This window comes from Mustela putorius, unplaced genomic scaffold, assembly GCF_011764305.1.
Source record: "Mustela putorius furo isolate JIRA1106 unplaced genomic scaffold, ASM1176430v1.1 tig00003836_pilon_pilon_pilon, whole genome shotgun sequence".
Taxonomy (NCBI): Eukaryota; Metazoa; Chordata; class Mammalia; order Carnivora; family Mustelidae; genus Mustela; species Mustela putorius.
In genome coordinates this window covers 1286387-1313561 of record NW_025421989.1, presented here as the reverse complement: position 1 = coordinate 1313561, position 27175 = coordinate 1286387, and the positions used below count along the sequence as shown (strand labels likewise).

The 27175-nt window shown below is 54.9% G+C and overlaps 2 protein-coding genes across 6 annotated transcripts in view; both read left to right on the top strand.

Annotated features, from left to right (window-relative positions):
* The first annotated feature begins 2418 nt into the window (after positions 1-2418).
* ZBED1 (zinc finger BED-type containing 1) lies at positions 2419-12043 on the top strand. 2 transcript variants are annotated; one of them, XM_045089253.1, is made up of 2 exons: positions 2419-2558; positions 8659-12043. In XM_045089253.1, exon 2 carries the CDS (start codon positions 8712-8714, stop codon positions 10797-10799), a length of 2088 nt encoding a protein of 695 aa, XP_044945188.1. In that variant the 5' UTR covers positions 2419-2558; positions 8659-8711; the 3' UTR covers positions 10800-12043. The 2 variants fall into 2 exon arrangements, with proteins under 2 accessions (XP_044945188.1, XP_044945190.1); XM_045089255.1 differs by lacking the exon at positions 2419-2558 and adding an exon at positions 2939-3165.
* DHRSX (dehydrogenase/reductase X-linked) overlaps positions 2432-27175 on the top strand; it is a 212553-nt gene continuing 187809 nt past the window's right edge. For all 4 annotated transcript variants that reach the window (XR_006609437.1, XR_006609438.1, XR_006609436.1 and 1 more), the window contains exon 1: positions 2432-2558. Coding sequence is in view for 1 of the 4 variants with exons in the window: in XM_045089256.1 (XP_044945191.1) it covers positions 2450-2558 (109 nt within the window). In the remaining 3 variants the exon portion in view is untranslated. The remainder of the gene's footprint in view (positions 2559-27175) is intronic.

The following is a 27175-nucleotide window of genomic DNA, read 5'->3' as shown; positions in this document are numbered from 1 at the left end:
CCAAGGGCTTTGCAGGTGGAATTCTGATGCGGACCTAAAAATAGGCCGGTGATCCTGGATTGACCTGGTGAGACCTTCCTAAGCCCAAAAGCCCTCAGACGCAGAGGACTGGGTGCCACGGGAGTCACAGAGACGGGGCAGGAGGGGAAACTGTCGACATTCCAAGAGTGGGCTGTGGGGCGACCTGCTAGGACCAACGGTTTGCCCCCTGCTGACAGCTGTGCCCCAGAAATAGGAACCTTAGCGCCACAATCGCCAGGACCCCGCTTCCGCTCGGGACCTCCTTGAGGACCGGTTCATGAGATGGGGGTCCCCTCAGACCCTTGCTAGAGGCACCTAGGGAAGCCCGTGGCTATCAGCACAGGTCACGGCTCTAGGAAACTCCTGGGAACAGAGACAGTTGGAAGGGGGACTGGGGAAAGTAGACGAGGGGTCTTTAGGGTCACCCCAGACACTGGCTGGCTGTGGGTAACAAGCCTGTCCTTCCGTCTGTTTCTGGACACTGAGATATCCCACTCTCTCCGCTTCCTGCTGGCGTCCAAGCCCAGACCCTAGATCAGAGGACTCCCACTAGGATCCCTTCAGACCTCACCCAGACCCCAGGCCCCCGGCCCAGGGACCCCACCTGGATCTTGGATCCCTGTCTACAGACCCCCATCCTTGACTCCATTCAGACCCTGGACCCCCACTCCTGGAGTCATCCTGCACCAGGAACGGGTGGGCCAGAGCTGCCCATCCCACACACCAGGGAGTGGACAGGGGCAGAAGGTACGGTCACTGGCCCTGATCCTGTTTGTGGGGTGTACCTGGCCCAGCCGGGCAGGCCCATACTCCCACGTGGCAGGGGATCCTGGAAAGGCTGTTTGACCTCAGTTTCTCAGAAGGTCGCAAAGGCCAGAATGAGCCTTCCTAATTCCGCTGGGGGGATGCACCAAGCAGGGGTGAGTCTCTACTGTCTCAGATCCCCATGGGAAGCCAGTCCCCTGACCTGAGGAAAGGGGTCCAGCTGCGGACCAGGTGCTGGGGGACGCCGGTAGCCCTGGGCTAGGGGGCCCCCTGCAGTCAAGGCCTGGTGAGTTCGGTCCTAGGTGATGGAGTCGGGGGAGATCCCCGGGCTCTGTGGAGAGGTGTGGGATCCTCTGTGTTGGATCTTGGCAGGGGTGGGTGGTCTCGGCTGGTGTTGGGAAGGATGCAAGTCTGCAACGCACTGGCTGTTACAATGGGGGGACATGTGACCGGGGTCCTGGGCCTTGGCAGGCCTCAAGTTCTTGTGGGGCCAGGTTTAGGTGTCCCTTCAGAGGGTTCTGGGTAGGGGTTGGGGTGGGGGCGTGGTTAGTCGCAGTGCAAGCCCAATGATCCAAGAACGGGTCTGCACAGGGTTGGGGGTGGGGTGGGTTCCAGGGTCTGGGCGGGGACCAGGGCTGGAGTCTTCGACGGTTCCGGGGAGGGGGTGGGGAATCTGGGTGGGGGTCCCTTCTCTAGGGACTGCTAGGACCACTACTCCTACTGAAGAGTGGGGTCAGGAAGGGTCCGGAAGGGGTCCCAGGTCGGGGACCGGGTCCAGGGGAGGGGTCAGTCCGCAGGGTTCTGGGGTCTGGGTGAGGGAGTGGGGGCCCTGGGCCTGTGTCCGGGGTCAGGGTCCCTGGGAAGGGTCTGATGGGTCTTGGCGGGGCGGACAGGTGTCCTCGGGCAGGGTCCAGGAGTCTCGGTAGAACCGGGGCGGGGTCTACGAGTCGGGTCAGTGTTCAGAAAGGGTTCTGGGGTTGGGGCGGGGTGGGGAAGGGTCCCTGGGCGGAGTCCGGGGTCGGGGCGGGGTTCCGGGGATCTGGGCGGGGTCGCGGAGGGGTCCCTGGTCGGGGTCCGGGGTCGGGGCGGGGTTGCGAGGATCGAGGCGGGGTCAGGGAGGAGTCCCGGGGTCGGGGCGGGGTTCTGGGGATCGGGGCGGGTCGGGGAGGGGTCTCCGGGTCTGGCCCGGGGCCGGAACGGGGTTCCGAGGGTCTGGGCGGGGTCGGGGAGGGGTCCCGGAGCGGGGTCTGGGGTCGGGGCGGGGTTTCGGGGGCCTGGGCGGGGTCGCGGAGGGGTACTGGGGGCCTGGGCGGGGTCCGGAAGGGGTCCCGGGGCGGGGTCTGGGGTCGGGGCGGGGTTCCGTGGGCCTGGGCGGGGTCGGGGAGGGGTCCCGGGGCGGGGTCCGGGGTCGGGGCGGGGTTCCGGGGGCCTGGGCGGGGTCAGGGAGGGGTCCCCGGGTCGGGCCCGGGGCCGGGGCGGGGTTCCGGGGTCCTGGGCGGGGTCGGGGAGGGGTCCCGGGGCGGGGTCCTGGTTCGCGGCCCGGGGCGAGCAGGCGGGCGGGCGCGGAGGGCGGGCCGCGCGGGCGCGTTTCCGCCGGCCGGTGTCGCGCCGGGTCCCGGGGGCGGGCGGCGGCGGGCGGCGCGGAAGCGGCGTCCGGGCAGCCATGTCGCCTTTGTCTGCGGCGCGGGCGGCCCTGCGGGTCTACGCGGTGGGCGCGGCGGTGATCCTGGCGCAGCTGCTGCGGCGCTGCCTCGGGGGCTTCGCGGAACCAGGTCAGCAGGGCGCGGGCGCGCGGGCGGGGGGCCGCGGGCAGGGACGGGGGGCGGCGGGGGCGCTGGCGACAGCGGGCGGAGGCGCGCTCGTCGCGCGGCGGGACCCGGGGCGGGGGGCGCGGGCGGGCTGGCGGCGGGGGAGGCGCGCGGCGGGGGCTGGGGAGGCCGAGCGCGCCCCGCGAGCCTCTCGTGCGCGCGCGTCTCGGCTGCCCGCTCGAGCCTTCCCCGGGGCCGGGGTCTGCCGGAAGCCCGCGACCTCGGCCTCCGGGGTCACGGCCGGGCCCGCGCGCGCGCGCGCCCCGAGCCCCCCGCGCCCCCCGACCTCGGGCTGTGCGCGCGCCGGCGGGGTCGTTCGGAGAGCGCGCGCGCGAGCCGGGAGCGCGGCGGGGAAGCCCGGAGGCTCCCCCCTTCCAGCCGGGGGTTAGGCGGCAGCGGCCTTCCCGGAAGGCCTGGCCGCGGCGCCGCGGGGCGCAGCGCGGCCCGGGGCACTGGGGAGCCCGGCCGGTGCTATGGGGACCAATGCCTGCCGGGAGCCAACTCCGCGCCGCTGCCTGGAACACCGCCGCGCCCTCCCCAGGCCTCGGGGTCGCGACCCGCTCGAGCTCTGGTAAGCCCGGCGGGACCTCCGGCGTGCGCCCTGGGTCTGCACAGACACATGCCCGGGGCCGCCAAGCCACAATCCCGGAGGCCTTCCTGCGTGCGCGGCTGCGCGGGGACGCACAGGAGCCCTCGCCTGTGGGCGCAGCCAGGGCAGTTTATTTTTAGGTGACAAATAAGTGTTTTCCAAAACAAGGTTTTCCGTGGGAACTGGGGTGGGGAGCGGCCTCGTAGCTGAGCGCGTTCCTGCCGGGCCTAGGAGGAGAGCCGGGCTCTGAGCGCGACTTGTGCAGTTACCGAGTGTGCGAGGGGGTCGGCTCCCCTCTGCAGCTGCACACGCAGCATCTGTCCTCGCCAGAATACACTTGACCTTCGGCCAGCGCTGCTGTGACGAGACCACCTTCACCTACATGTTGCTTTTCCTTTTTGGGTGTGTTTTTGGTTGCCTTTTTTTTGGGGGGGGAGGGGTCGTCAGAAGTTATAAGCGGAATTTTCAGTGTGTGCCAACCCCCACGTGTTTGCAGGGGTCAGCTGCGGCCTCTGAATTCCTTTGTCTACCCATTCAGGAGGGAGGGGGTCCCACCTGGAGAACCTCGGTTCTGAGTAGGAACAAGACATTTTCCAGGGAGCCCTACCTTCCCAGACCTCCAGCCAGGGAAATGACTGTTTTTCTCGAGCGGAGCTTTTAACTTGGGTGATAACACTGGAATTTGTGCGTTTTATTTTTTCCCCCTAAAACGTATGTATACGCATTAGAAGTGAATGCAGGGTAAGAGGGAGTAGGCATTCCAGGGCTTGGGGACTGGGAAGTCAACATGTGTCCTTTCAATCAGCTTGTAAACTGAGGAACAACGAGAAACAGCCCCAGACCCATAGAGTACCATGGCTTACAGGTGGTACCCGTGTGGTTTCGCTCTGAGACGGGTCTTGTCACCTGCCTAGGAGCCCGGACCGGGAGCTTCCCGGCAAGACGGGGGACGGGGTCGATCTGGGAATGGAATTTTAGCCTTGGACGTTGCACCCCTGTACGGGCACACCGAAACGTGCGTTTGCAAAACTTGTTTACCGTGTGTAGCCGGGGGTGGCGTGCTCTGTTCTTTCTACTTGTTGGTTTAAAACAAACAAACAAAAATTTGTTGAAATACAGAGTCCTCGTGAAGGCATGTGCCAGCCAGAGGAATCCTTCAGGGTGTTCTAGAAGACGAACCTTTATACATAAGGACGGACTTTAACTTGCTGGCCCTCGGCGAGCCCCAGCCTGTCTGTGGTCTCAGGCACGATTTTAGGTACTGGTGGGAGCGCGTCCCCGCCGCGGGTCTGCTGGTGGCCCACATCTCCAAGCCGCAAACCAGGGCTTTGCCTTTTAAAGCTTTTCTGATCTGCCTCTTACGGCACTGGGCGTTTGGACAAGAGCCACTGAACTCTGCCCTAGGCGTCCAGCTAAGCAGTAACAAAGATCCAGTTCCCATTTCCAGCTGGAAATAACTCAACTTTTTTTTTTTTTTTTTTTAAATCCTAGACCAGGAGGATGGTCTTGGACCTTTTAGAAAGGGGAGTACGTGGTGGCACCTTCGAGGTCTGCTTCCACTTGGATTGTAGGAAGAAAGAAAGCAGAGTGCAGCCGTCTTAAGTGTTAAGAGGTGTTATTTTCTGAACATTTGCCCAAAAGCAAGATCCTTCAGAGACTCGGGTGGGATGGTCGTGCCTCTTCCGAGACGGTCTGATTTCCAGGTTCTCTGTCTTCTCCAGACTGTATCTTGGTGTCCCACACGGGGAGGTGTGTCTCTTCGTCGTATCTTAAAATACACGAGCTAATGACCGCATTTTGTATCCGAACGGGACCCCCAAATCTCAAGCTCTGGCCGAAGGGCTGCTCCACGTTGCCCCAATCTTAGATGCATGGTCACGGGGGCGGGATCCACAAGGGTGATCCGTTGGAAATGAAACATCTCGATGCATCCGTGGGTTCTGAAATGGAGATTATGGATGGAATTTTCCTTAAATATTCCGTGGGGGGGTGGACGCGTGAGTGGCTCCGTCGGGGAAGCGTCTGCCTTCAACTCAGATCATGATCCCAGGGTGCTGGGATCGGGTCCCGCGTTGGGTTCCGTGCTGGGCGTGGGGGTTTGCTTCTCCCTCACCCTCTGCCTGCTGCTCCCCTGTTGTGCCCTCTCTGTCTGTCAAATAAATAAATAAAATCCTACAAACAAATTCCATGGGAAGTCGGCAGGCTCCCTGATAATACGGACAACGGACTCGTTCATGCGTGCTAAACCTGTGACGGCCATACCCACCTCAAAGTATGTCAGCCAGCCCACTTACAGAGCTATTTTGGGAGGACTCCTGGTTTCCAGACTACAGGGCGTTGGAGCGCCTATCCAGGGAAAGTAGATTCTTGTTGGTTTTGTGCGCACGTGGACATGAACGGGGTCTCTAGGGAGATAAAATCCGGGTGTGGGGGGGTATTCAAACTTCATGATCGAGGGTCTCTTTGCTCTCCAAAAAAAGGAAGGACCCCAAAGGACCATTTGTTAGGCCAGTTTTGCCTGCCAGGAGTTAAACCAGAAATTTAAAACATATTTAAGATCGTGTTTAAAATAACAAAGACAAGCCAGTTGCTTGTAACTACCAGTGATATGGGTTTTTCAGATACTAAATAACTCCACTCTCCATGATAGAGTTCTCCAAGCCACAGAGTACGGTAGTGAGCCCTAGTGACCCTGACGGACGCCACTGGGAGCCGAGCGGTACGGATGGTGGCGGAAAGACAGCCCTGTCCAGTGGCTGTCCAGGGGCTCACGGGAAACCTCCCCCGTCCTCGTCATCTGCTTTCCTAGGCGACCCCAGAGACTGTGACCTAAGTGATCTGACTGGGCTTATGAAAGGTGCGGCTTCGGGCGTCCTCTTTCCTGTGTTTGCTGGCCTCCTGGGCTCCATTCAGGCCGCGGGGAAGGCGGCAGGCTCTCCGTCCTGCCGTGTCTGCCTTCCTTGGGAAGTGCTGTTTGGCAACATGGAAAGAAACCGGCTGCTTTCGCTGCAAGAGTCAGGACCCCCCAGGAAGGGCTTGGGGATGGTTCCCCGGAGGGGCTCCGACCACTTGCCAGGAGGAGTGCAGAAAGCTTGCCTTGAAGAAAGCTTTACTGGTCACGACCCTGACCGACGCCACTGGGAGCCGAGCGGTAAAGATGGTGGCGGAAAGACAGCTCTGTCCAGTGGCTGTCCAGGGGCTCACGGGAAACCTCCCCCGTCCTCGTCACCTGCTTTCCTAGGGGACCCCAGAGACTGTGACCTAAGTGATCTGACTGGGCTTACAGAAGGTGCGGCTTTGGGGGTCCTCTTTCTGCAAATCGTGGCTGTGTCGGAGCCGCTCCACCTGCGCTGGAGACCCTGGGCCTCCTCGTCTCTCAGGTCCGTTCCTGCAGTTGGTCACAGTGACCATGTCCTCGGTCCAGCCCAGGTACCATGATGCCCGCTTAGCCTGCGTGTTGTGACGTCCTCCAGGAAGACCTCATGTGGACCAGCGTGGCGGGGTGTGGCTCTCGGACGTGGGGGGCATTTCCGGCATGATGTTGACGCTCAGTATCTTTTAAGGTTTTACCCTTGTCTTAGGAGTGCTCTGAGTAAGCCTTACCTTAGTACCACTGGCTTAGAAGGTCAAAAATTCATCCTTCCGAGCTCTGGACAGCATAGTCAGATCCAGGCAGGGCAGGGCTACTGAGATCCAGGCGGTGCAGGGCCAGGCTCCCTCGAGAAGCTGTAGGAGCGGGTCTTTCCTGCTTTTTTCAGCTTCTTGGGGCTCCTGGCTGGTGCCCGCATCCCTTCCATGACCTTATGACATTTCACTTAATCACACCTGGGGCCTATTTCAAATAAGGTTCCATTCCCAGGTTCCGGGAGTGCCCGAATTTTGTTGGTGGGGGGCACTGTGTCATCCCTGCTAGACATCGAGATTGTGTTCTGGACATGCTCCTGATACTCAGAAAATGCCTGGTTGGTGGGGTTTCTTTTTTAACCCCCTGAGCACTGCACAGTGGGTGGGAAGGTGGCCGACTCAACACACAGCTTTGAATAGAACCCAGCTGCTGTTCTGAGGGTGTCCCTGCCCTGATCGGTGGGACAGGATGAGGGAGCATCAGGGACTGTAGGAACCTTGGGGGCTTGGCTTCTAAGTCAGCTCCCCTTTGAGAGTCTGGTGATGCTGAAACCGGGGCACAGCACAGCCAATGTGTGTCTGTGCGCACAGGTATGACGGCCCCCGGTGGGCCTTGTCAGAAGCTCCTTTCACGGCATCAAGATGTCCATTACTGCCCCACTCAAGTTACCGATGACGGATGTGCCAAAGATAAAAGGACCACATGCCACGTTCCAAAAGGCATCATTTGGAAAACGTAAAATTTGGGAAGGAAAAAAAAAAAAAGGAAAGAAAATATAAAATTTGGAGGAAAAATAAAAAAGTTGCCATGCCTCTTAGCCAACTTAAAGACTGCTTTGTCTGAATTAAAAACCGTTTTTGCTTCTTGGATACCTGGGAGCAACCTCGGGGATGTGGTGCCTCACATGGTTGTTCACAAGGAGGCTTGAGGTGCTGGTGCTGGTGGGTCCTCCTGGGCTGGCGGCCGAGCTGAGGCACGTAGGCTTCGGTGGGCCGCCAGCAGTTTGTTCCCCCGGAAAGTGACCCTGCCTGGCTGGTGGCAAGATGGTGGACAGCCTAGCGCAGGAAACGGTAAACAGCCGAGGTGGGCCAGGTGCTGTAAAGACTGAGAAACTCAAAGACGTACATGTTTTCAGCCGCGCGGACTCCCGTGCGCGTAGGAGCTCAGATGCGCGCATTTTCAGACGTGTGGTGTCTTGCGCGCACCTCGGCGTTTTGAGATGGGTGGAGTCGTGCGCGCATTGGCTCTCAGAAGCGCACGTTTTCAGACGCGTGGAGTCGTGCGCGCATTGGCTCTCAGAAGCGCGCGTTTTCAGACGCGTGGAGTCGTGCGCGCGTTGGCGCTCAGATGCGCACGTTTTCAGACGCGTGGAGTCGTGCGCGCGTTGGCGCTCAGATGCGCACGTTTTCAGACGCGTGGAGTCGTGCGCGCGTTGGAGCTCAGATGCGCACGTTTTCAGACGCGTGGAGTCGTGCGCGCGTTGGAGCTCAGATGCGCACGTTTTCAGACGCGTGGAGTCGTGCGCGCGTTGGCGCTCAGATGCGCACGTTTTCAGACGCGTGGAGTCGTGCGCGCGTTGGAGCTCAGATGCGCACGTTTTCAGACACTTGGAGTTGCTGTGCACGCCGCACCTAGGAGTGACCTGCAGCAAAGAGGTGCTCATCTGTCAGAGCGCACCCTCCGCTTTCCAAAGGCCATGCGCACCGGGAAAGGCCGTCCCGTGGTGTCCCTCTGCCCTGCGGCTTGGGAGGAGACAGCTGCTTCGGCATGTGGCATGCGCTCGCTCCTCGCAGGGCACCCCCCTGTGCCTGGACCCATTCTCATGCTGTGTTTGTCTTGCTGCTTCTCAGCAGGTGCGCAGGAATGAGTGGAGGCCCCGCAGGCGGGCCGCGGCGCAGAAGCCATGGAGGCGAAAGGCCTGGACCCGTCCCAGACAGACCTCAAGCTAGTGGCCCACCCGCGCGCCAAGAGCAAAGTGTGGAAGTACTTCGGCTTCGACACCAACGCCGAGGGATGCATCTTGCAGTGGAAGAAGATATACTGTCGCATCTGCATGGCCCAGATCGCCTATTCCGGCAACACGTCCAACCTCTCCTATCACCTGGAGAAGAATCACCCCGACGAGTTCTGTGAGTTCGTGAAGAGCAACACGGAGCAGATGCGCGAAGCCTTTGCCACTGCCTTCTCCAAGCTGAAGCCCGAGGCATCACAGCTGACCCCGCCGGACACGCTGGCCACCAAGGCCGGCCATGGCCATGAGAGCAAGCGGCAGCAGGAGCTCACGGCTGCCGTCATCGGCCTCATCTGCGAGGGGCTGTATCCCGCGTCCATTGTGGACGAGCCCACGTTCAAGGTGTTGCTGAAGACAGCCGACCCCAGGTATGAGCTGCCCAGCAGGAAATTCTTGTGCAGCAAGGCCATCCCTGAGAAGTACGGCGCCGTCCGCGAGGCCGTCCTCAAGGAGCTCAGCGACGCATCCTGGTGCGGCATCTCCACGGACATGTGGAGGAGCGAGAACCAGAATCGAGCCTATGTCACGCTGGCCGCCCACTTCCTGGGCGGCGGGGCCCCCGGCTGCCTGTCCGTGGGCTCCCGCTGCCTGAAGACCTTCGAGGTCCCCGAGGACAACACGGCCGAGTCCATCACCAGGGTCCTGTACGAGGCCTTCATCGAGTGGGGCATCAGCGCGAAGGTGTTTGGGGCCACCACGGACTGCGGCAAGGACATCGTGAAGGCGTGCTCCCTGCTGGACATCTCCGTGCAGATGCCCTGCCTGGGACACACGTTCAACGCGGGCATCCAGCAGGCCCTGCAGCTGCCCAAGCTGGCCGGGCTGCTGGCCCGCTGCCGCAAGCTGGTGGAGTACTTCCAGCAGTCCACGGTGGCCATGTACATGCTCTACGAGAAGCAGAAGCAGCAGAACATGGCGCACTGTATGCTGGTCAGCAACCGCGTGGCCTGGTGGGGTAGCACGCTGGCCATGCTCCAGCGCCTCAAGGAGCAGCAGTTTGTGATTGCGGGCGTGCTGGTGGAGGACAGCAACAACCATCACCTGATGCTGGAGGCCTCCGAGTGGGCCGCCATTGAGGGCCTGGTGGAGCTGCTGCAGCCCTTCAAGCAGGTGGCCGAGATGCTCTCCGCCTCCAAGTACCCCACCATCAGCATGGTGAAGCCTCTCTTGCACATGCTGCTGAACACCACGCTGAACATCAAGGAGACGGACTGCAAGGAGCTCAGCATGGCCAAGGAGGTCATCGCCAAAGAGCTGTCCAAGACCTACCAGGAGGCGCCCGAGATCGACATGTTCCTGAACGTGGCCACCTTCCTGGACCCCCGCTACAAGCGCCTGCCCTTCCTGTCCGCCTTCGAGAGGCAGCAGGTGGAGAACAGGGTGGTGGAGGAGGCCAAGGGCCTGCTGGACAAGGTCAAAGACGGCGGCGGCTACCGGGCGGCCGAGGACAAGATGTACGCGTTGCCCGAGGAGCCGCCGGTGAAGAAGTTGGTGCTGGCGTCCACGCCGCCGCCCACCAGCGTCATCAACAGCATGCTGGCCGAGATCTTCTGCCAGACGGGGGGCGTGGAGGACCAGGAGGAGTGGCACGCGCAGGTGGTGGAGGAACTCAGCAACTTCAAGTCCCAGAAGGTGCTGGGCCTCAACGAAGACCCCCTCAAGTGGTGGTCCGACCGCCTGGCGCTCTTCCCCGTGCTGCCCAAGGTGCTGCAGAAATATTGGTGCGTGGCGGCCACGCGCGTCTTCCCGGAGCGGCTCTTCGGCACCTCCGCCAACGTGGTCAGCGCCAAGAGGAACAGGCTCGCCCCGGCACACGTGGACGAGCAGATTTTCCTGTACGAGAACGCGCGCAGCGGCGCGGAGGCCGAGCCCGAGGACGAGGACGAAGGGGAGTGGGGCCTGGATCACGAGCAGGTGTTCCCCCTCGGGGACGCCGTGCACGCCGGCTTCTTTGGGATCAGGGACAGCGGCTTCGTGTAGGTGCCGGCGGGGTGGGGGCGGGTCACCGTGGCGCCGGCCCCCGGGGTGCTCTGCTGTAAATACCGCCCCCGTGCGCGTATGCGTGGGTGTCCTTGCCAGGGGGAGCAAACGCACAGGAGAGAAAGACCGGGCTGCCGCGCCTTCCCTCTGCGAGCCCGTTCGCGTGCCAGCAAAGGGGCAGAAACAGGAAGGGAACGTTCCAGAAGTTCCCTTGTGCACCTGCTGCCTGGTGATTGCAGATAATGACTCCGGGGGCAGCACAGCCAGCAGGGACAGACGGCTGGAGGGAGGGAGCCCCCTTCCCTTCCTACATAAATTAATTCCACTCCCAAGGCCGTCCTATTCTCCATCGGGGGGTTTACGATAACCCCCTGAAAAACATCCAGTCTCGCGCATCGTTCCCAGCACACATGCCTTCCAAAGGCCTTCGCAGACCTGTGGCGCACGTGAGCTCCTGTGTCCTCTCCAGCGGAAGTGCGCGCCTTGCCTTTGGCACGGCCGGGGATACCGCGCTCCAACCCACGCGCCCCGAGTGGAGCAACCGCAAGCTTTGGGTTTGGTGCAGAGCGTGAAAGGGGCCGTGGGGACAGCGCAGGAAGAGAGGGGTCTTCTGCCTTTTCTAACATTGCTGCAGTTTGCTTTGTGCGTGTGGTCCTGGTGATGCCGCTGCGCTTGGGTCCTGAGCGTTCTCGCGCGTGCCTGTGTGTGAGTGCAGGGGTGTGTGTGTGTGTGTGTGTGTGTGTGTATGTGTCCCCAAGATGACCACAAGGCCCCCCGCCCTCGGGAGCCCTGCCCTGCTTTCTAAAATTACCAGGGACCCAAGTGTGCCGAGGGTGATTTCGATTTCTCCAGGGGGCTGCGGACTCTTGCATTCTATCATGTCAAGGCTGCACCACAGGGGCCTGCTGATTTTTTTTAAAAAACGGACGATGGGACACTTTCGCCTTGATTTTGGGGTCGCTCCTGCTGTTCCCAGAAATCCCAGCTGCTGGTGACGTTCTGCGTGCCAGAGCACCTCCAAGACTATCACAGACTTCTAAGGAGGCGGATGTGTCCGTGTCCTGGGGGTGTTACCCCCGTGGTGTCGACCAGGGGTGAGACTTGTATCTTGACGCATCTGACTGGGTTTGAGCCTTCCTCACGGTATCTATTTTTTGTGGGGTTTTTTTTTCCCGTTTTTTCTTATTTAACGCTTTCGAATTTGACTCTTGTTCAATAAACCCAAGAAACGGATGAGCTCCTAATTAATTGGTCTGATGTGTTTTCATTGCGGTGAAAACCCTTTCAACCAGGAGGGAGGCTTTTGTTGCTCTCTTCAAAGACATTTCCCGGCCACCAAGAACAGAGTCCATGATGCTTTGTTCTGGGGTCCTTGCAAATGACCAAGGCTGTGATCCATTCTGGATATTGGCGCATCCCAAAATGTACGTAAATAAAGCTGCCACTTGGTGACCGGCCATCTGGTGGAGGGCCTTTTGCATTTTCCTTCATGCGAGGAAGGCCGCCACTTGGTGACGTCATGCCGGGGAGCAGGCCTTTTGCATTTTCCTTCACTGGCTTGTGTTTGCACGAGAATGGTTTTATGAGCCTGGGCCTGTCTCAGTGGTGAGCGTGGACCTTTCGTTTTGTGCAGGCATCTGGCTGTGGTCCAACTTCCTCCTTTTCACAAGGCTCCCCGCAGACAAACGGATACGGCACGGTAGTCGGCACCGGCTGACCTCTTCCTGCAGGGAATGTGTTGCCTTGTTGCTAGGTGGGGGCGGACTAAATACTTCCTTTTCACACACAGACACGTGGAGTTGAGAGGGGCCACTTTTCGGCCACCGTCATGGACATAGCCGATGTCTGACGCTCCCCAGGGAGCATGCCTTTGGCCGTGTCTGGTGGGCACCGAATGTGCCTGTCGCCGACCACGGTTGCTACGCACACAGCCCGCAGCCCACGTGCATTCTCCTGTCTAAGGCTGCACCTCGCTCGGCTTCCTCACACGTGTGGGTCGCCTATGTGGGATTTATGCTCATGTCTTCCTCTAAAGCCCTAAGTCTGAGCTGCGTTGTTGTGGTTGTGGGAGTTCATCTGGGGGGCTTCCCGGAGTTGGTTCTTAGGTGCCGTGGAGGTTCAGTCCCGCTTGGTGTCATTTTGTGTGATGGGCTTTCAGGACCTGGGGCAGACCTGGTTCCTGTTGTCCCTGAGAAAGGAGGTATTTATGGCTTCTGGGAGCATGCGGTGTCGTCGGGATGTGGCCATGGTCCCGTGACTCTGCACACGGCATGCTACAGACCCCACTGTCCCTCATACATCTTCCACAAAATGTCCCTGCCCAACGTGGCTCCAACCATCTGCAAACACGAAACCTGTTTAGGATTTAGCCCAACAGTTCCTATAAAGCCCACCGTCCTATCGTCCGGCGTCCCGAGACACGGACACCAGCCCTATCCTGTTAGTTCACGGGCATCTCAGCTGTCTGATGTAATCCTGGGCCCACATCCCATTTCCCAGGACATGGCTTGATCTGTGGTGTAGACCAGCTCTGCCTGCCAGAAACACAGACCCAGGCTCTGTTGTGGGATCCGTGATTCCAAATCTGCATCGTCCCTGGATTCCCCGGGTGCCTCTGCATGTCAGGACCTTGTAGTCTGTTTTTCCAAGGTTGGGGAGCTCTGTGCAGCCTGTTGGTTGGTTGGTAATGTTGGCCTTTCTTATTCTGGGAGGATTCTCAGAATATCCAGTCAGAACTCAGACTTCTGGTGAGAGACTAGCTCGAGATGCTCATCCAACCAGTTCGGCTTCTTGGTTGTCCCAGACATGCTGCAATCTCGTGCATTTCACCGGGGGCAGATGGCACGTGCTGAGGAAGGGGCTGTCGTGTTCTCTGTTAGAACCTGTCTGTAGAGCAGGGTGCCTCCCGAGAGTTTCTACTGTGGGGTGAATGGCACCCTTCCTTCTCATCTCAGATGTTCAGAGTTCTGGGAGATGGTGCTTGAGGAGGCTATTTTTCCTGGGAAGGTCATGCCTGGGTTTTCCTGGCAAGGACCCACTGGCTGCACAGCAGGCAGGAACGATGGTGCCGCGTGCACAGTATCGGGGACATCGGCACTGTCCTTTGTGGGCAGATGGAGATTTCACGGTGATTACATCCCTGCCTCGTGGGTTACGTCTGTAGTAGGCCTCGTGAGTCCATGTCTGCATCAAAGGGATGCCATACGTGTATGTATAGATCCTCTTTATGTGTATATTCTACCTGCATATAATTGTTTCTGTGTGTTATCTATCATGTATCTATTATTTGTCAATCCATCATCCAGCCACCCCTTCTTCCATCCGTCTACCCGTCTCTCCATCTACTCACCCATTCTTCCACCCGCCCACCCACCCTCCTTCTATCCAACATCCCTCCTTCCCTTTCCATCCATTTATCCATCCATCCACCACTATCCTATCCATCCACTATCCATTTATCTATCCATCCACACATCCACCCATCCATTCATCCACCCCCCCATCCACACATCTGTCCGTCCGTCCATCTATCCATCCATCCACACATCCATCCGCCCATCCATCCATCCATCCATTCATCCACACATCCGTCCGTCCATCCATCCATACATCCATCCACACACCCATCCATCCACACATTCATCCATCCATCCACACATCCATCCACCCCCCCATCCACACATCCGTCCATCCGTCCATCCATCATCCATCCACCCCCCATCCACACATCGGTCCGTCCATCCATCCATCCATCCATCCACACATCCGTCCATCCGTCCATCCATCATCCATCCACCCCCCATCCACACATCCATCCATCCACACATCTGTCCATCCATCCATCCACCCCCCCATCCACACATCCGTCCATCCATCCATCCATCCATCCATCCATCCATCCACACATCCACCCATCCACCCATCCATCCTGTGCTTTTGTGGTTAAACAGAAGGTGCATCGAGTGACCTTTATTCTACCTCCATGACTTTTAATGGGTTGATATTTCCTTATGGAACAGCTGTCACTGATTGACATGTTATGGATTTGCAATTTTGACCACTTTCTAAATCCCACTGGAAGGAACCATGTGATTCCAGCCTCCCCGGGTCACAGGAAACATCCAAAGACTGGACCTTTCAAGCTTCCGCCTCAGGAGAGTTGGGTAGAGCATCAGCCTGCTCTCAGTGCCTGGTCCCGTGCCTCCTAGGTGGGCGTGGCCCCCAGCCCTTCACACACTTGGCTAGGGAGGTGTAGGACATCAGGGTCAGGTCACCAGACTGCAAAGTTGGCCACCTGGAGGGGACACTGAGGCAGGGCCCCACAGGGGATGAGCAGAGTGGACGTTGGCCTGCCTTAGGACCTTCCCAAAGAGGATCCTGCTCCTCGCAGGCTGGGCTGTGAACCTGGAGAGGGGTTCTTTAGTGGAGCACATGTGGAGAGGTCCAGGCAGGGCGAAGACACCTCAGTGGGATCATCCAAACCAGCAACAGGCTGCCTGGTGGGTGTCTAGCATGAAGGACACCCCTTTGGAGGGCCTGGCGAGGGGCTGGGCAGCAGGCTGGCTGAGCCCTTCCCTGGCCTTGTCTCTTCCTGGGCACCCCGGTAGGGAGTTTGGATGCATTAAACCTGGATACGTGGAAGGACAGGAGATACACATACATAATTGGGGGTCAAGGAAGGGAGAGCGGGGAGTGATGTTCACAGAGAAAGGAGGTCTGCAGAGATGCTCAAGCTCTGTCTCTCCATTGTGAGCTCAGAGCGAACAGAAGTGACAAACCAAGGGGTGGGTTTTCACCAGGCAGTGGATCAGCTGGCATCAGGATCTCACACTTCCAGCCTTCAGGACCTTGAGAAATAAATGTGTGTTCCTTTTACTCCTCCTTTCTAGGGTGTTTGTTATTCAGGGTGTGGGAATCGGGGTTGTGCAGAGAAACAGAACCAATAGCTCGTATGGCACATTCTTCCCCTCCATGTTCTTTGAGGCTTTTCAGACCCTCAACTGATTAGATAAGGCCCACCCACAGTGCAGAAGGCCCTCGGCTTTACTCAGTGCACCAGATCTGATGCTAATCTCTTCCAAAACACCCTTGCAGAGAGACACACCCAGGGGGAATGCATAATCAGCTCTCTGGGCTTCCCTCAACCCACGTGTGATGAACCCTTACTTGAGATGGTTCCCTCGAGTTCCTGAGTGGGTGCAGCTAGGCTGGGTCCCAACCATCATGTCTGCCACCCATGCTCCCCAGGAACCACATTGCTTTCCAACATGCTCACAGGCTGCCTTCCGTGCAGAGTAGGGGTGGAGCTCATACCCACTCGCCCCACTTTCCTCCTTGGAAATACACCCAGAAAATACCCTCTGGGTTTCCCACACGGGGCATGTTTTCTTCTTCCCATTTATCCTCACACCACAGGGGCTCCGCCCCAGACAGCTATGTTGTTGGGTGTTCACCCTTCCTCAGCATCATGATTTGTTTGTTTGTTTGTTTAATTAATTTTATTTTTTAAGAGTGATTTTAGGCGCACCCTACAATAAAAATATATCCAGATTGCAATTAGATACGTCCAGTAGCAACACTGAGGGGAACATGCAGAAATCCCCCATGTACCCCCATGACCACACAGAGGCACAGCCTCCCCAGCATCCGTACCTGCCCCACAAAGCACATTCCCTACAATTGGCAAACGCACATGGACATGTCATTAGCACCGCTGACATGCTTTACGTTACAGCTTTTTCTTGGGGTTGTGCGTACCGTGGGTTTGCAGACCTGTGCGATGACACGTGTGTATCATCATAGCGTCATGCAGATGACTGGTACCTCCCTAAACATCCTCAGGGCTGCATCTTCTCATCCGTCCCTCCTACATCCCCTGCCGACCAGAAATCTTTGTTCTGTCTCTGCCATTTTGCCTTTTCGGGAACATCCTAGAGCCAGAATCATGCAGGAGGGAGCCTGCAGACCTACTCCCTTCCCTTCTCAGGATTCATGTAAGGTGACTTGGTGGCTTCTCATGGCTTGATAGCTTGTTGCTGTGAATTATATTCCCTTTCCCTGAGTGGAGCACAGGTGACGCAGGCCGCTTCCCTGGGGCAAGACTGGGCATTTGGAGGAAGGGCAGAGCTTGATGTGGCTGCAGCATGAGTTCGTCGCTGCACAGTGGGTGTGGAACTGGCCAAGAGCCTGGGTCTGGGGAGGGCTGGTTCGTTAGGGAGGTAATTCCAGCCCTGGTCCTTGCCCCATCTCCTGATTTCAGACCACTTCTGGGATGCCGCAGGGGCGGTGAGCTTGTTCTCTGTGCTGCATGGTCACGGTGAGCCTCCCATGTGTGTTGAACTTGGTGATGGTCATGGGTCCTTATGGCTGTGGCTCTGGGACGGAAGGCTCAGAACCCCACACAGCAAGCTTGTGCAAGGCAAGAGAGCCCAGTGGCCGGCTCTAGCTCTCCATCTGCTACTGCCATTGAAGGCAGCAGGACATCTTCACCTGATGTCGAGACATGCTGGCACGTGCTGAACACCTGGTCCTCCGCTCACAAGGACGAGCCACTGTCCACACCCGTGGCACCATCTTGGTGCCCCATTCATGCTTCTCTGGCTCAGCTGGCCGTCCCCCGCCTGAGTCCCTGCCAGCTGAGACCCGCTTTGCTTCACCAGCGCATTCAACAAGGAGGTCCTGCCTTTCCAGGGAGCCTGCTGCGCGTAGGGCGTCTGGGTCTTGGCTTCCATCCAGCGCTGCTTTGGAGACTACCACGCTGGTCCTTCTGTTGTCCTTGCTCGAGGCAGTGGCTTTGCTCACGAAGGAGCTCACTCCCTTAGGGAGGTTCAGGCTTCTGGTTGATGGCTGTCAATGGACACCTTTGTTGCATGGAAAGGCTGTGTATTGTGACGGTTAATTTTATGTCATCTTGGCTGGACCACGTGTGCCCACATGTGGTCAAACACTAGTTTAGGTGTTGCTAGGGTGGTCTGGTTAGATGAGGTTAACATTGCAATCAGTAGCCTTTGAGTAAAGCAGAGGACTCTCTCTAGGGTCATGGTGGGCCTCATCCAATCAGTGGAAGGCTTTGTGAGCACACAGACTGACCGCCCCTTTGCTGGTAGATGTGATTTTGTTGTTGTTGTTGACTTTGTCAATGACACTTTGATTTATTGCTCTACAACATGAATGTCTTTCAAACATAATCCTGCATTATGTACTCGTTGGAATCTTATCTTTTTCCTTTGGATTGGTGGGCCTTGTCTGATCAGTTGAAGGCTTTGTGAGAAAACAGATTGACCTTCCCGGACAAAGAGAAAATTCTGTCTCCAGGAGGCCTTTGGACTCTGGCTGCCACTTTAGCTCGTCCCTGAGTCTCAGCCTCCTGGCCAGTCCTGTGGAATAGAGACCCAGTTACGTGAACCAGTTCCTTAAATTAAATCTCTGTCTCTCTGCTTAGTCTTTCGGTGTTCATTTTGGGAGAACCCTGAATAATACGTCCTTTATGTGTAAGGGAGATGGGGCTGGACCCCTTCCAATCTGGAGAGTGCATGTTTACAAGTGTTTTACTGCATCGTATGCTAGGACTCCATTGCCAAGCATCTCCACTTTGTGCAAAACATGTGTCACCTTTGGTCACCATGCCCACGTTGATGCCTTTGAATTCTGCAGATGAATCTCTTTCGTGCAGGTGGGCCTTGTCCAATCAGTTGAAGACTTTTTGAGAGAACATTCTGACCTCCCTTTTGCTGGTGGATGTGATTTTTTTTTTTTGATGTTGCTTTCATGCTTTGATTTATTGCGCTATGACATGAATGCCTTTCAAGCACAATCCTGCATTACATACTAGTTGGAATCTTATCTTTTTCCCTTGGATTGGTGGGCCTTGTCTGATCAGTTGAAGGCTTTGTGAGAAAACAGACTGACCTTCCTGGACAAAGAGAAAATTCTGTCTCCAGGAGGCCTTTGGACTCTGACTGCGACTTTAGCTCGTCCCTGGGTCTCAGCTTCCTGCCCGACCCTGCACTGTAGAGACTCAAATATACACAGTTACATGAACCAATCCCATAAATTAAATCTCTGTCTCTCCGCTTAGTCTTCTTGTGTGTTTCTTGGCAGACCCTTGACTAATGCATCCTTTATGTGTAAGGGACATGGAGAGCGCATGTCTACAAGTCTTTTACTGCATCGTTTGCTAGGACGCCATCGCCAAGCATCTCCACCCTGTGCAAAACGCATGTCACCTTTGGGCACCATGCCTATGTCAGTACCTTAACTTTGAATTCCGCAGATGACTTTCTTTAGTGCAGGTGGGCCTTGTCCGATCAGTCAAAGACTTTGTGAGAAAACAGTCTGACCTCTCCTTTGCTGGTAGATATGTTTTTTTTTTTTTTTGGATGTTGCCATGATGTTTTCATTTATCACTCTGTAACGTGAATGCCTTTCAAACACAATTCTGCATTACCTTGTAATATGTCTCTTATCTTTTTCCTTTGAATCCTTTCTGTGCGTTTTATTGGAATCGAAGGATTTGTGCATGGAAAATACTTGGCTTTGTTTGGATGGTCCCTTTCTTGACTGTGATGTTATAAACACTGTTTCTTTTTCTTAATTTTGTTTTTTTAAAGATTTATTTATTTATTTGAGGGAGAAAGAGCTGTGGGGAGGGGCAGACAGAGAAAGAGAATCTCAACCAGATTCTCTGCTGAGCCCAGAGCCTGAGATCACGACCTGAGCCGAAATCAAGAGTCGGGCATGCCCCAAACACTGTTTCTCCTATAAGCCTGATTGACCTGGCCTCAAGCTGATTCCCTTTCTCGTAACGCATATGAACCTGTTATTGGATTTTCTCCCCCAGTTTTATGGAGGTCAGTTGGCAAGACATCACATACGTCTAATGGTTAGAGAATTTCAGAGAGCTCATGGGCACGTTCTACATGGTGGTTGTCTTATTTTCCTATACTGAGTATTTCATAGAAATGGAATCATGTCCTATGTGGTCTTCTTGGGAGTGTGGCTTCTGTCCCTGAGCATCGTGTCCTCATGGTCCCTCCACGAGGCAGCAGGAGTCAGACTGCTGTTCCTTTTCACGGCTGAGTTCTAGTCCATCCATGGATGGACCCTGTGCATTGGTGGGCACTTGGACTGCTCACATCTCCCTGGCTACCGTGAGTAACGCTGCTCTAGGCCTTCCCATGTGCATATGCTTGTGGACACCTGCTTCCCTGCGTCCTGGATAGATGGAGAGTGAGGAGTGGGATTGCCGGGCCGTGTGCTTTCCCCACTACTTTTCCACAGTGCCCACGGCATTTTCCGTGTCCACCCGCCATGCAGGACGGACACAGTTTCCCTCCCGCCTCTTCAACGTTTGTTCAGCAGTGTTTTCACTGCCCCTGAAGAAAGACCCGTGCGAGGGGACCTAAAGTGATCTCTCACTGTGGTTTTGGTTTGCGTTTCCTTAAAGGAGGACAGAATGCCCGCGAGACCCTCCCAGTCCATGAGTCATTTCCAACATAATGGGACAGAAGCCATGGGACAAAGACTCTTTGTTTCTAAATTTGTGTTTTGAAGAGCAGAATGTGTTATTTGAACTGAGCTTATTAGACTTTTTACAGATCCCGTAATTCCTGTGCAGTTGCCAGAAAGGATATGGAGAAACCTTGTGTTCCCTTTCCCCGGTTTCCCTCCGGGGATAAAACTTACAAAGCTGTAAAGTATGTGATCCCAGCCCTCGTGACTGCAGGAATACCATCATTGCTGTTTTATCCATATTTCCTCATTTTCCTGGGCAGCCACCTGTGTGGTGGTGGGGTGACCCATCTGGGATGTCCTTGCAACATGAAGGATGGTGCATCCCTCCAGTCATGGGGGGGGGGTGACCATCCTTTCTGTGTCAAGACACAGGTATGTCCCCTGCCCCCAGATTCCCAAATGTTCCCCTTCTATAGCTTTGCTACCTCCTTCCCATGTCTATCCACGCTGCACCCGCGGCCAGCCACTCATCCGTTCTCCGTTTCCACAATGCCATCATTTCAAGAATGTCACATAGATGGAGTCACACACAATGCAACCTTTTAAAATCGCCTTTTTTGTTTTCTTTTTACCCCCCCCCACCAAACTCAGTATAATTCCACTGGAGGGTCCTCCCAGCTGTGTCTGGAACAATAAGCCTTTCTTTCGCAAGAACACCTGTAAAGACTCTTTGCATAAAATGACATTCACACCGAAGATCTTTGTCTTATCAGCAGGGCAGGGAGGGTATCTTTTTATGTTCGAGCCTCTTTGCGAACCCGTGGGAGTGCGTCTGTGGGAGCAGCTCTCAGCATTAGAGCTGCTGGGTCAGAGAGAACAGGCACGCACGCCTGCTTTGCACAGCCCTCGGCAGCTCGTCTGCTAAAAGGACAGAGTCTTGGTGCCCCGTGACTCGTTCTGGTGCGAGCGTGAAGTTTTGGGACCCACTGTTGTGATGGCTGATCACGAGTCAGCTGTCTTCCTTTCGTCGTGTGTGCTTAGAGGAGTGTGTTGCAACGCTGTTTTACACGGGCGTGTTTTATGCACTATCCATGAGTCCCTGGTTCGTTTTCTTTGGGTCTTCGGAAGAGAAGAGGAGAGAAGATGTGCATATCCTTGTACGAGACCCCTTTACGGGCAAGGTCGCTGCCCTTTTTCTACGGTCCGCATCTGTTGTTTGCCTTTACATGTTACCTGATGGACTTTTAACTCCTTAAGGTGAAACCCTTTCTTGACTTGCTCCGCCTCATCCGCACGGATTCTGCGCGGTCCTTAGAAAAGACACGGTCGCGGAGGGATCCAACCACCCCCGCCTCCCCTTCTGTGTTTACGATCGGATTTTTAAATATTTGAAATGTTGAAATATTTAAATCACTCACAATATTTTAAACAGTTCAAGTATCTGACTATGTAAATTAAACAATATTTTAAACATGGCAAGTATCCGAATCTGTAAATTATTTCAGCCGTATTTTAAATCTTTCAAGTGTCTGAATATGTAAATTATTTTTTAAAAATATTTCAAGGGGCCCAAGTATTTGAATCTGCAAGTTATTTAAAGAATATGGCAAATCTTCCAAATATGTCAAAATTTAAATTATTTAAATAGGATCATTTAAATAAACAGTAGTACATAGATAAACGAAAAATAATCCCAAGAGTTAAATAATTTTAAATCCTTCGAGTATTCGAATATTTCAATTATTTGAATAGTTGAATCTGTAAATGATTCCAAGATTTTGATATTTTGGGTATTTGCATATGTGGATTATTGTATCAGTATTTTTAAATATCTCCAATCTTTAGCTGTGGGAGGCATGTCTTATTTCCTATGCTGTGGTCAGTGAGATGCGAACACAGAGATCTGACATACAATTGCTTCCCTACGAGCTGGCCCTGGCGGAAGCATGAGGTCAACCCGCCACATTTCAGTTCTTAAAAAAGAATAATGAGCCACGAGGGCTCTAAACATAGTCCGGGCTCAGGATGGGAGCTCCTTCTCCGCTCGGCCTGCAAACATCACTCCTTTGCCAAGCAGACGGGCTTGGGAGGTGCGCGTTGCTTTTCTTGTCATCTGAGTCGTGGGCTTGCCCCCCAAGCACATCAGCTGGGCGGTTCGGGGAGGAAGGCGTGAGCCGTGACCCCGGGCGGCCTCCCCGTACGTCCGCAGTAGCTGCTGTCCCTGTACAGACCGATCAGCTCACAGCTGCCACCTTCCCAGCGCTCCTCCCGATGCCTGTTGGAGGTGAGCTGGCCCGTGGGACTTGGTGCTGGTGGGTGCTGGTGTGCAGGACACAGAGTGGCATGTGAGGGGATGGACAGGGATCCCCTGTGTCTCTTTGCAACCGGGCTTTAGGGGGAAGCATTGAAGGCATCTGGGCTGGAGCTGACTCACTTCTGGGAGATAAAGGAGCAGGGAGAGGGACTGGCTTGCGGGTGCTCCTTGGGAGCCTCGCTAGCCAGGCTGGGGTGGCCTTGCACAGATGTGTGCATGCATGTGCACCAATCTCTAGGGCGCACAAAAAAGGTATATTGAAGTCTTAGCCCCTGGTACCTGTGAAGGGGATCTTATTTGGAAATGGGGTCTCTGCAGGTGGTCAAGTTAAGATGAGGGCAGTAGTGAGGGCCCTGATCCCATAGGACTGGGGTCCTTATAAGAAGAGGGGATGTGGACACAGACACGCACAGAGGGACAACCATGTGCGGACACAGGGAGAACACAGGGTCTACATGCCAAGGAAAGGCCTCAGGGGAAACCAGCATTGGCCTATCTATCCATCCATTCATCCATCCATTCACCTACATCTCCATCCATCATCATTTTAACTATCATCCCTCTCTTTATATATCTATAAACATATATATATGATATATCATCTCCCTCTCTATGTGTATATGTTTATAAACACACACACACACACACACACATAAATATTTTAATTTTAATCATTTTAAGGAATTGGCTCATACAACTGTGGAGACTTGTTAAACCCAAATGCTGCAGGGTAGAAACGCAGGGCATGTTAACAGTTTGAATCTGTCTGCTGGGAAATGGACTCTGGCCGGGGCGGGGGGTGGGAGTGGGGACCTGTAATCTGTCTTTCTGCAATGAACACCATCAACTGATTAGATGAGGCCCACCCACATTCGGGAGGAAAATCTTTTCAGTGTGGGGATTTCAGAGTTAATCGTAGAGCCCAGAAGTTGCACTAGCAAGACCTGTTTCAATCAGAAGCACATGGCTGTCACATCCCTACCAATGTAGATGGAGCTCCCATTCTCATGCCCTCTGCTGGGATCCAGCTGGGCACAGGGAGTCCCTATGCACTTGGGGTGTCCGTCACCCATGCCCCATGTCTCTGCAAGCCCAGTCACCTGTATTTGTTTAGTATCAGTGAGTGCGCTGTGCAACTCCAAGCCAATACCAACTCTCCGGGGACAGAAGGATCTCAAGTGTGACCAGGAGAGGGGGAATCTTAAGCCACACACAATGGGATGGCTAAGACCTCCCAGCATGGATGATGGAAGGGAATTTCTGGGGGAGGGGTGTGATACCTGTCTTGGAGCCCAGTGACAGAAAACAGTGTGTATTTAAGCCAATAGGAGGCCCATGTTGGGGGAAGCACTGGGTCACCTGCTGAGAGGCATCTCTGGTATTATTTCCCTTTTCTCTTTGGCTGCTAGGAAGCTCAGAGCTGAATTTGCCCTCAGATCTCCAAGGCAGGGGTCTTATGACCAGGAGAGCTGCATATGATTTTTAATCTTCTTGGCTGGTTCAAATCTATGTCAGGGACTGACTTTTAGGATTTGATCAATCCTTTATTCATGTGCATTGTTTAACCAACTTTTGTACATTGTACTTTGGCACATTCAACATTTAACACCCCCCCAATTTTTTTTTTTTTAATTTCAAATTGTTTCTTTTTATTTGGATGAATCCTGGGACGCCTAATGGCTGGGGAACGCATGTGTTTAAAATTTGAAGTCAGGAAAATACAAGTGTTCTTTTTCCAAAGGGCAAGTGACACGCGGTAGGGGAAGGCTTAGTAACAGCTGTCTTGCAAAATTAAGTTTTCCATTGTAAGTTTTTATATCCGGAAACAATGCCCATGACCTCGAGTGGTTGGTGCCATTTATCACACTTTTGGTGATTCTTGTGTCTCATAAATCACAGTTGTTGGTGAAGTGTGTGTGCATCTCTTTATTTATAGATCGGCATGGAAACGGCTGTGCGGGTTTTTGCTGTGAACGAGTCTCCTCCTGTCTTCACCAGCCAGGGCATATATTTCTGGGGTACAGCCAATAATTACTGGCTTTGGAGCACCCTGTCCTTGCCACTGCCTGTCTTTGGTGTGATTTGGTTCCATAGGCCTCCTTGTTCCATTTTGAGAACATGTGCCACGTGCCGAGTCCTGATGGGGGCGTTATGGTTCCAAGTCCACGTCTTCCTGTTGTTACTTTGGGGCCATTTCACAGAATAAGCTGATGCAAGGTCAGGCTTCTCCATCTGAGTCGTGTGCCCAGTAATTTTGGCTCCCGATTTTGGGGGATGGAATCCTGGCCCCCAAAGACGTCTGTGTCCTAAGCCCTGGAAACTCTTAAGTTATGTTGTCATGAAGCTAAAGGCAAATAAAAATTGCAGATGGAAATTAAGATTTCCAATCAGCTGACCTTGAGATGGAGATTTGTGACCTCCAGAACTGTAGGATGATATGTTTGTGTTTGGGTGGAACTGGTTCTCAATGGATATCCAGCCAAGCTTGGAGAGAGGGGACAGACTTGCCCCATGTGCCCGTCACTGGGCACTTGACTGCGTTTGGGACGATTGTATCCTATCAAAGATAGGACTGATTGGCAGGCTGACCAGGTGGTTGGAGTCCAGCTACTTCAGCCCTGTGCTCCTTCCCACCATGACCTACAAGACACCTCCTTGGAGAGGCGTAACCCTATTGGAAATCCATATGCTTGATTATGACCTGGAGCTCCTGCTTCTCACCTGTGGTCCAAGTGCTCTGTGGACTCTTCTCATGGGTGAGAAACATCATGAAACAGATGTGATGAGCTACGTAGAGATGAAATCTTTTTAGATTTCCAGGGTCAACTCACTTATGGCACTTGGGACTCAAAATTACGGTATCAGCTGGGAGATAACTTCAGGGACCCCCGCGTGGGCTGAGCCGCGCTTGGCAGGAAGCCGATCCCACTTGCTTGGCACATCATGGCCTTGGGAGAAGACATTCTGAGGACCTGTGCCATCCTTGTTCTGGCCAAATGGAAGAAGACACTGGATGCAGACCTGTTGGGTAGGAAATGACCTTCAGGGCATGGAGCAAGCAACCATGGGCCTGGAAAGACATTTCATGGACTCGCTCTGTTCACCCAGAAACATCATGGTGGCTTAGAGTAGGGTGTCCATTATGCACCTCCTGTTTCTGATCCCTGCAAATACCTTTCATACTTAGTATTGAAGCCCAAGGAGCATTCTTTGTGAAGGTGATGCTGTCTTCAGGAGAGCATTCTGGAAGACCACCTGCTGCTCTTGGCATTGAAGGTGGTTCAGGGTTCCTGTGTCCATTTCTCACTGATAAGCTAAGGAGTCAGACTGGATCCTGGTGGTCATGTGGTTTCTTAGGCCCCCCCCCCCATTCCTGGGTGGTAGGTGTAGACGTTGCTCTGTCATCATGCCCGTTCCTCACATGCTTCTGTTTCTCTGCATGTCCTGAGCATCAGGCAGGGGATCTGCCTGGGATGAGGGCATCTTGTCTTAACCCATTTGGGCCACCATAACAAACACACCATGGAGTGATTTTGTGGGGGGGGGGGGGCTTCAGCAGCAGACACTTACTTCCCACCATTGGGGTGGCTGGATGTCCGGCTAGAATGGATTTGTCGATGGCATTCTTCTGGCTGGGTCCTTGCACAGTTGAAGGGGCCTGGAGTCTCCTTGGGGTCTCCTTTATAAGGACACTAATTCCATCATGGTGGCTCTGCCCTCATGACCTGGTGAACTTCTAAAGATCCCCCACCTCCACTTTCATGACCTGGTCACCTCCCAAAGACCCCCACCTCCACCCTTAGCACCTGATGACCTTCCAAAGATCCCACCTCCATCCTCATCACCTGATCACCTCCCAAATACCCCCACCTCCAATCCCATTCCATGGGAGGGTTGGCCTTCAACACATGGATTTTAGGAGGAGATACCCACATTCACATCATGGCACATTTCCTTTGGTCTTTTGGGGTAGGTGTGGCCTTCAATCTGTGCTTGACTCCACAATGGGTGGGTTAGCTCATTAAGTCCATGAACATTCATGGAGCACCAGCCTGACATCTGCCATTGGGCCAGGCAGTGAGGAACAGGGAACTTGAGAGGAGGCGTGTGCTCCCAGGCAACCCTGGCCGAGGGGGTAGGACTGGCCAATCAAAGCACACAGTTGCAGAGGGTTGTTCTTCCCACGTAGGGCACACAAAAGCCTTCTGGATGGGATCCTGGGCACAAATGAGCACCCCTGGGCCCGTACGACTGAGACAAAGTCTTGACTGGGAATGGCTGCCATGTTGCACGGGGATTATCCCAACAGCAGAGAGACCTCCTGCATGAGTGCAGATACCACACTTAGAAGTACATATGAGCTCTTAGTGCTTGCATGACGTCCCACAGGGCCATGAGCTCTTTCAGGGCATTATTCCCTAATATCTTCATAGTTTATTGGTTTATCACAGCCATCCAGGGCTGCTGACCGGTGTCTGTGTGACTGCGGACACCAGGGACACAGCTGCAGGGAGAAATGGAAGGTCTGCTATGGATTTCCAGGGCATGTTCCTAGAAGTGATTTTGCTGCCACAGCCTGAATGTGTTTCAGGTTGCACTAGATATCACC

Coding starts and splice junctions, on each gene's coding strand:
- ZBED1 (XM_045089253.1), top strand. CDS start 8,712: ATGGAGGCGAAAGGCCTGGACCCGTCCCAGACAGACCTCAAGCTAGTG.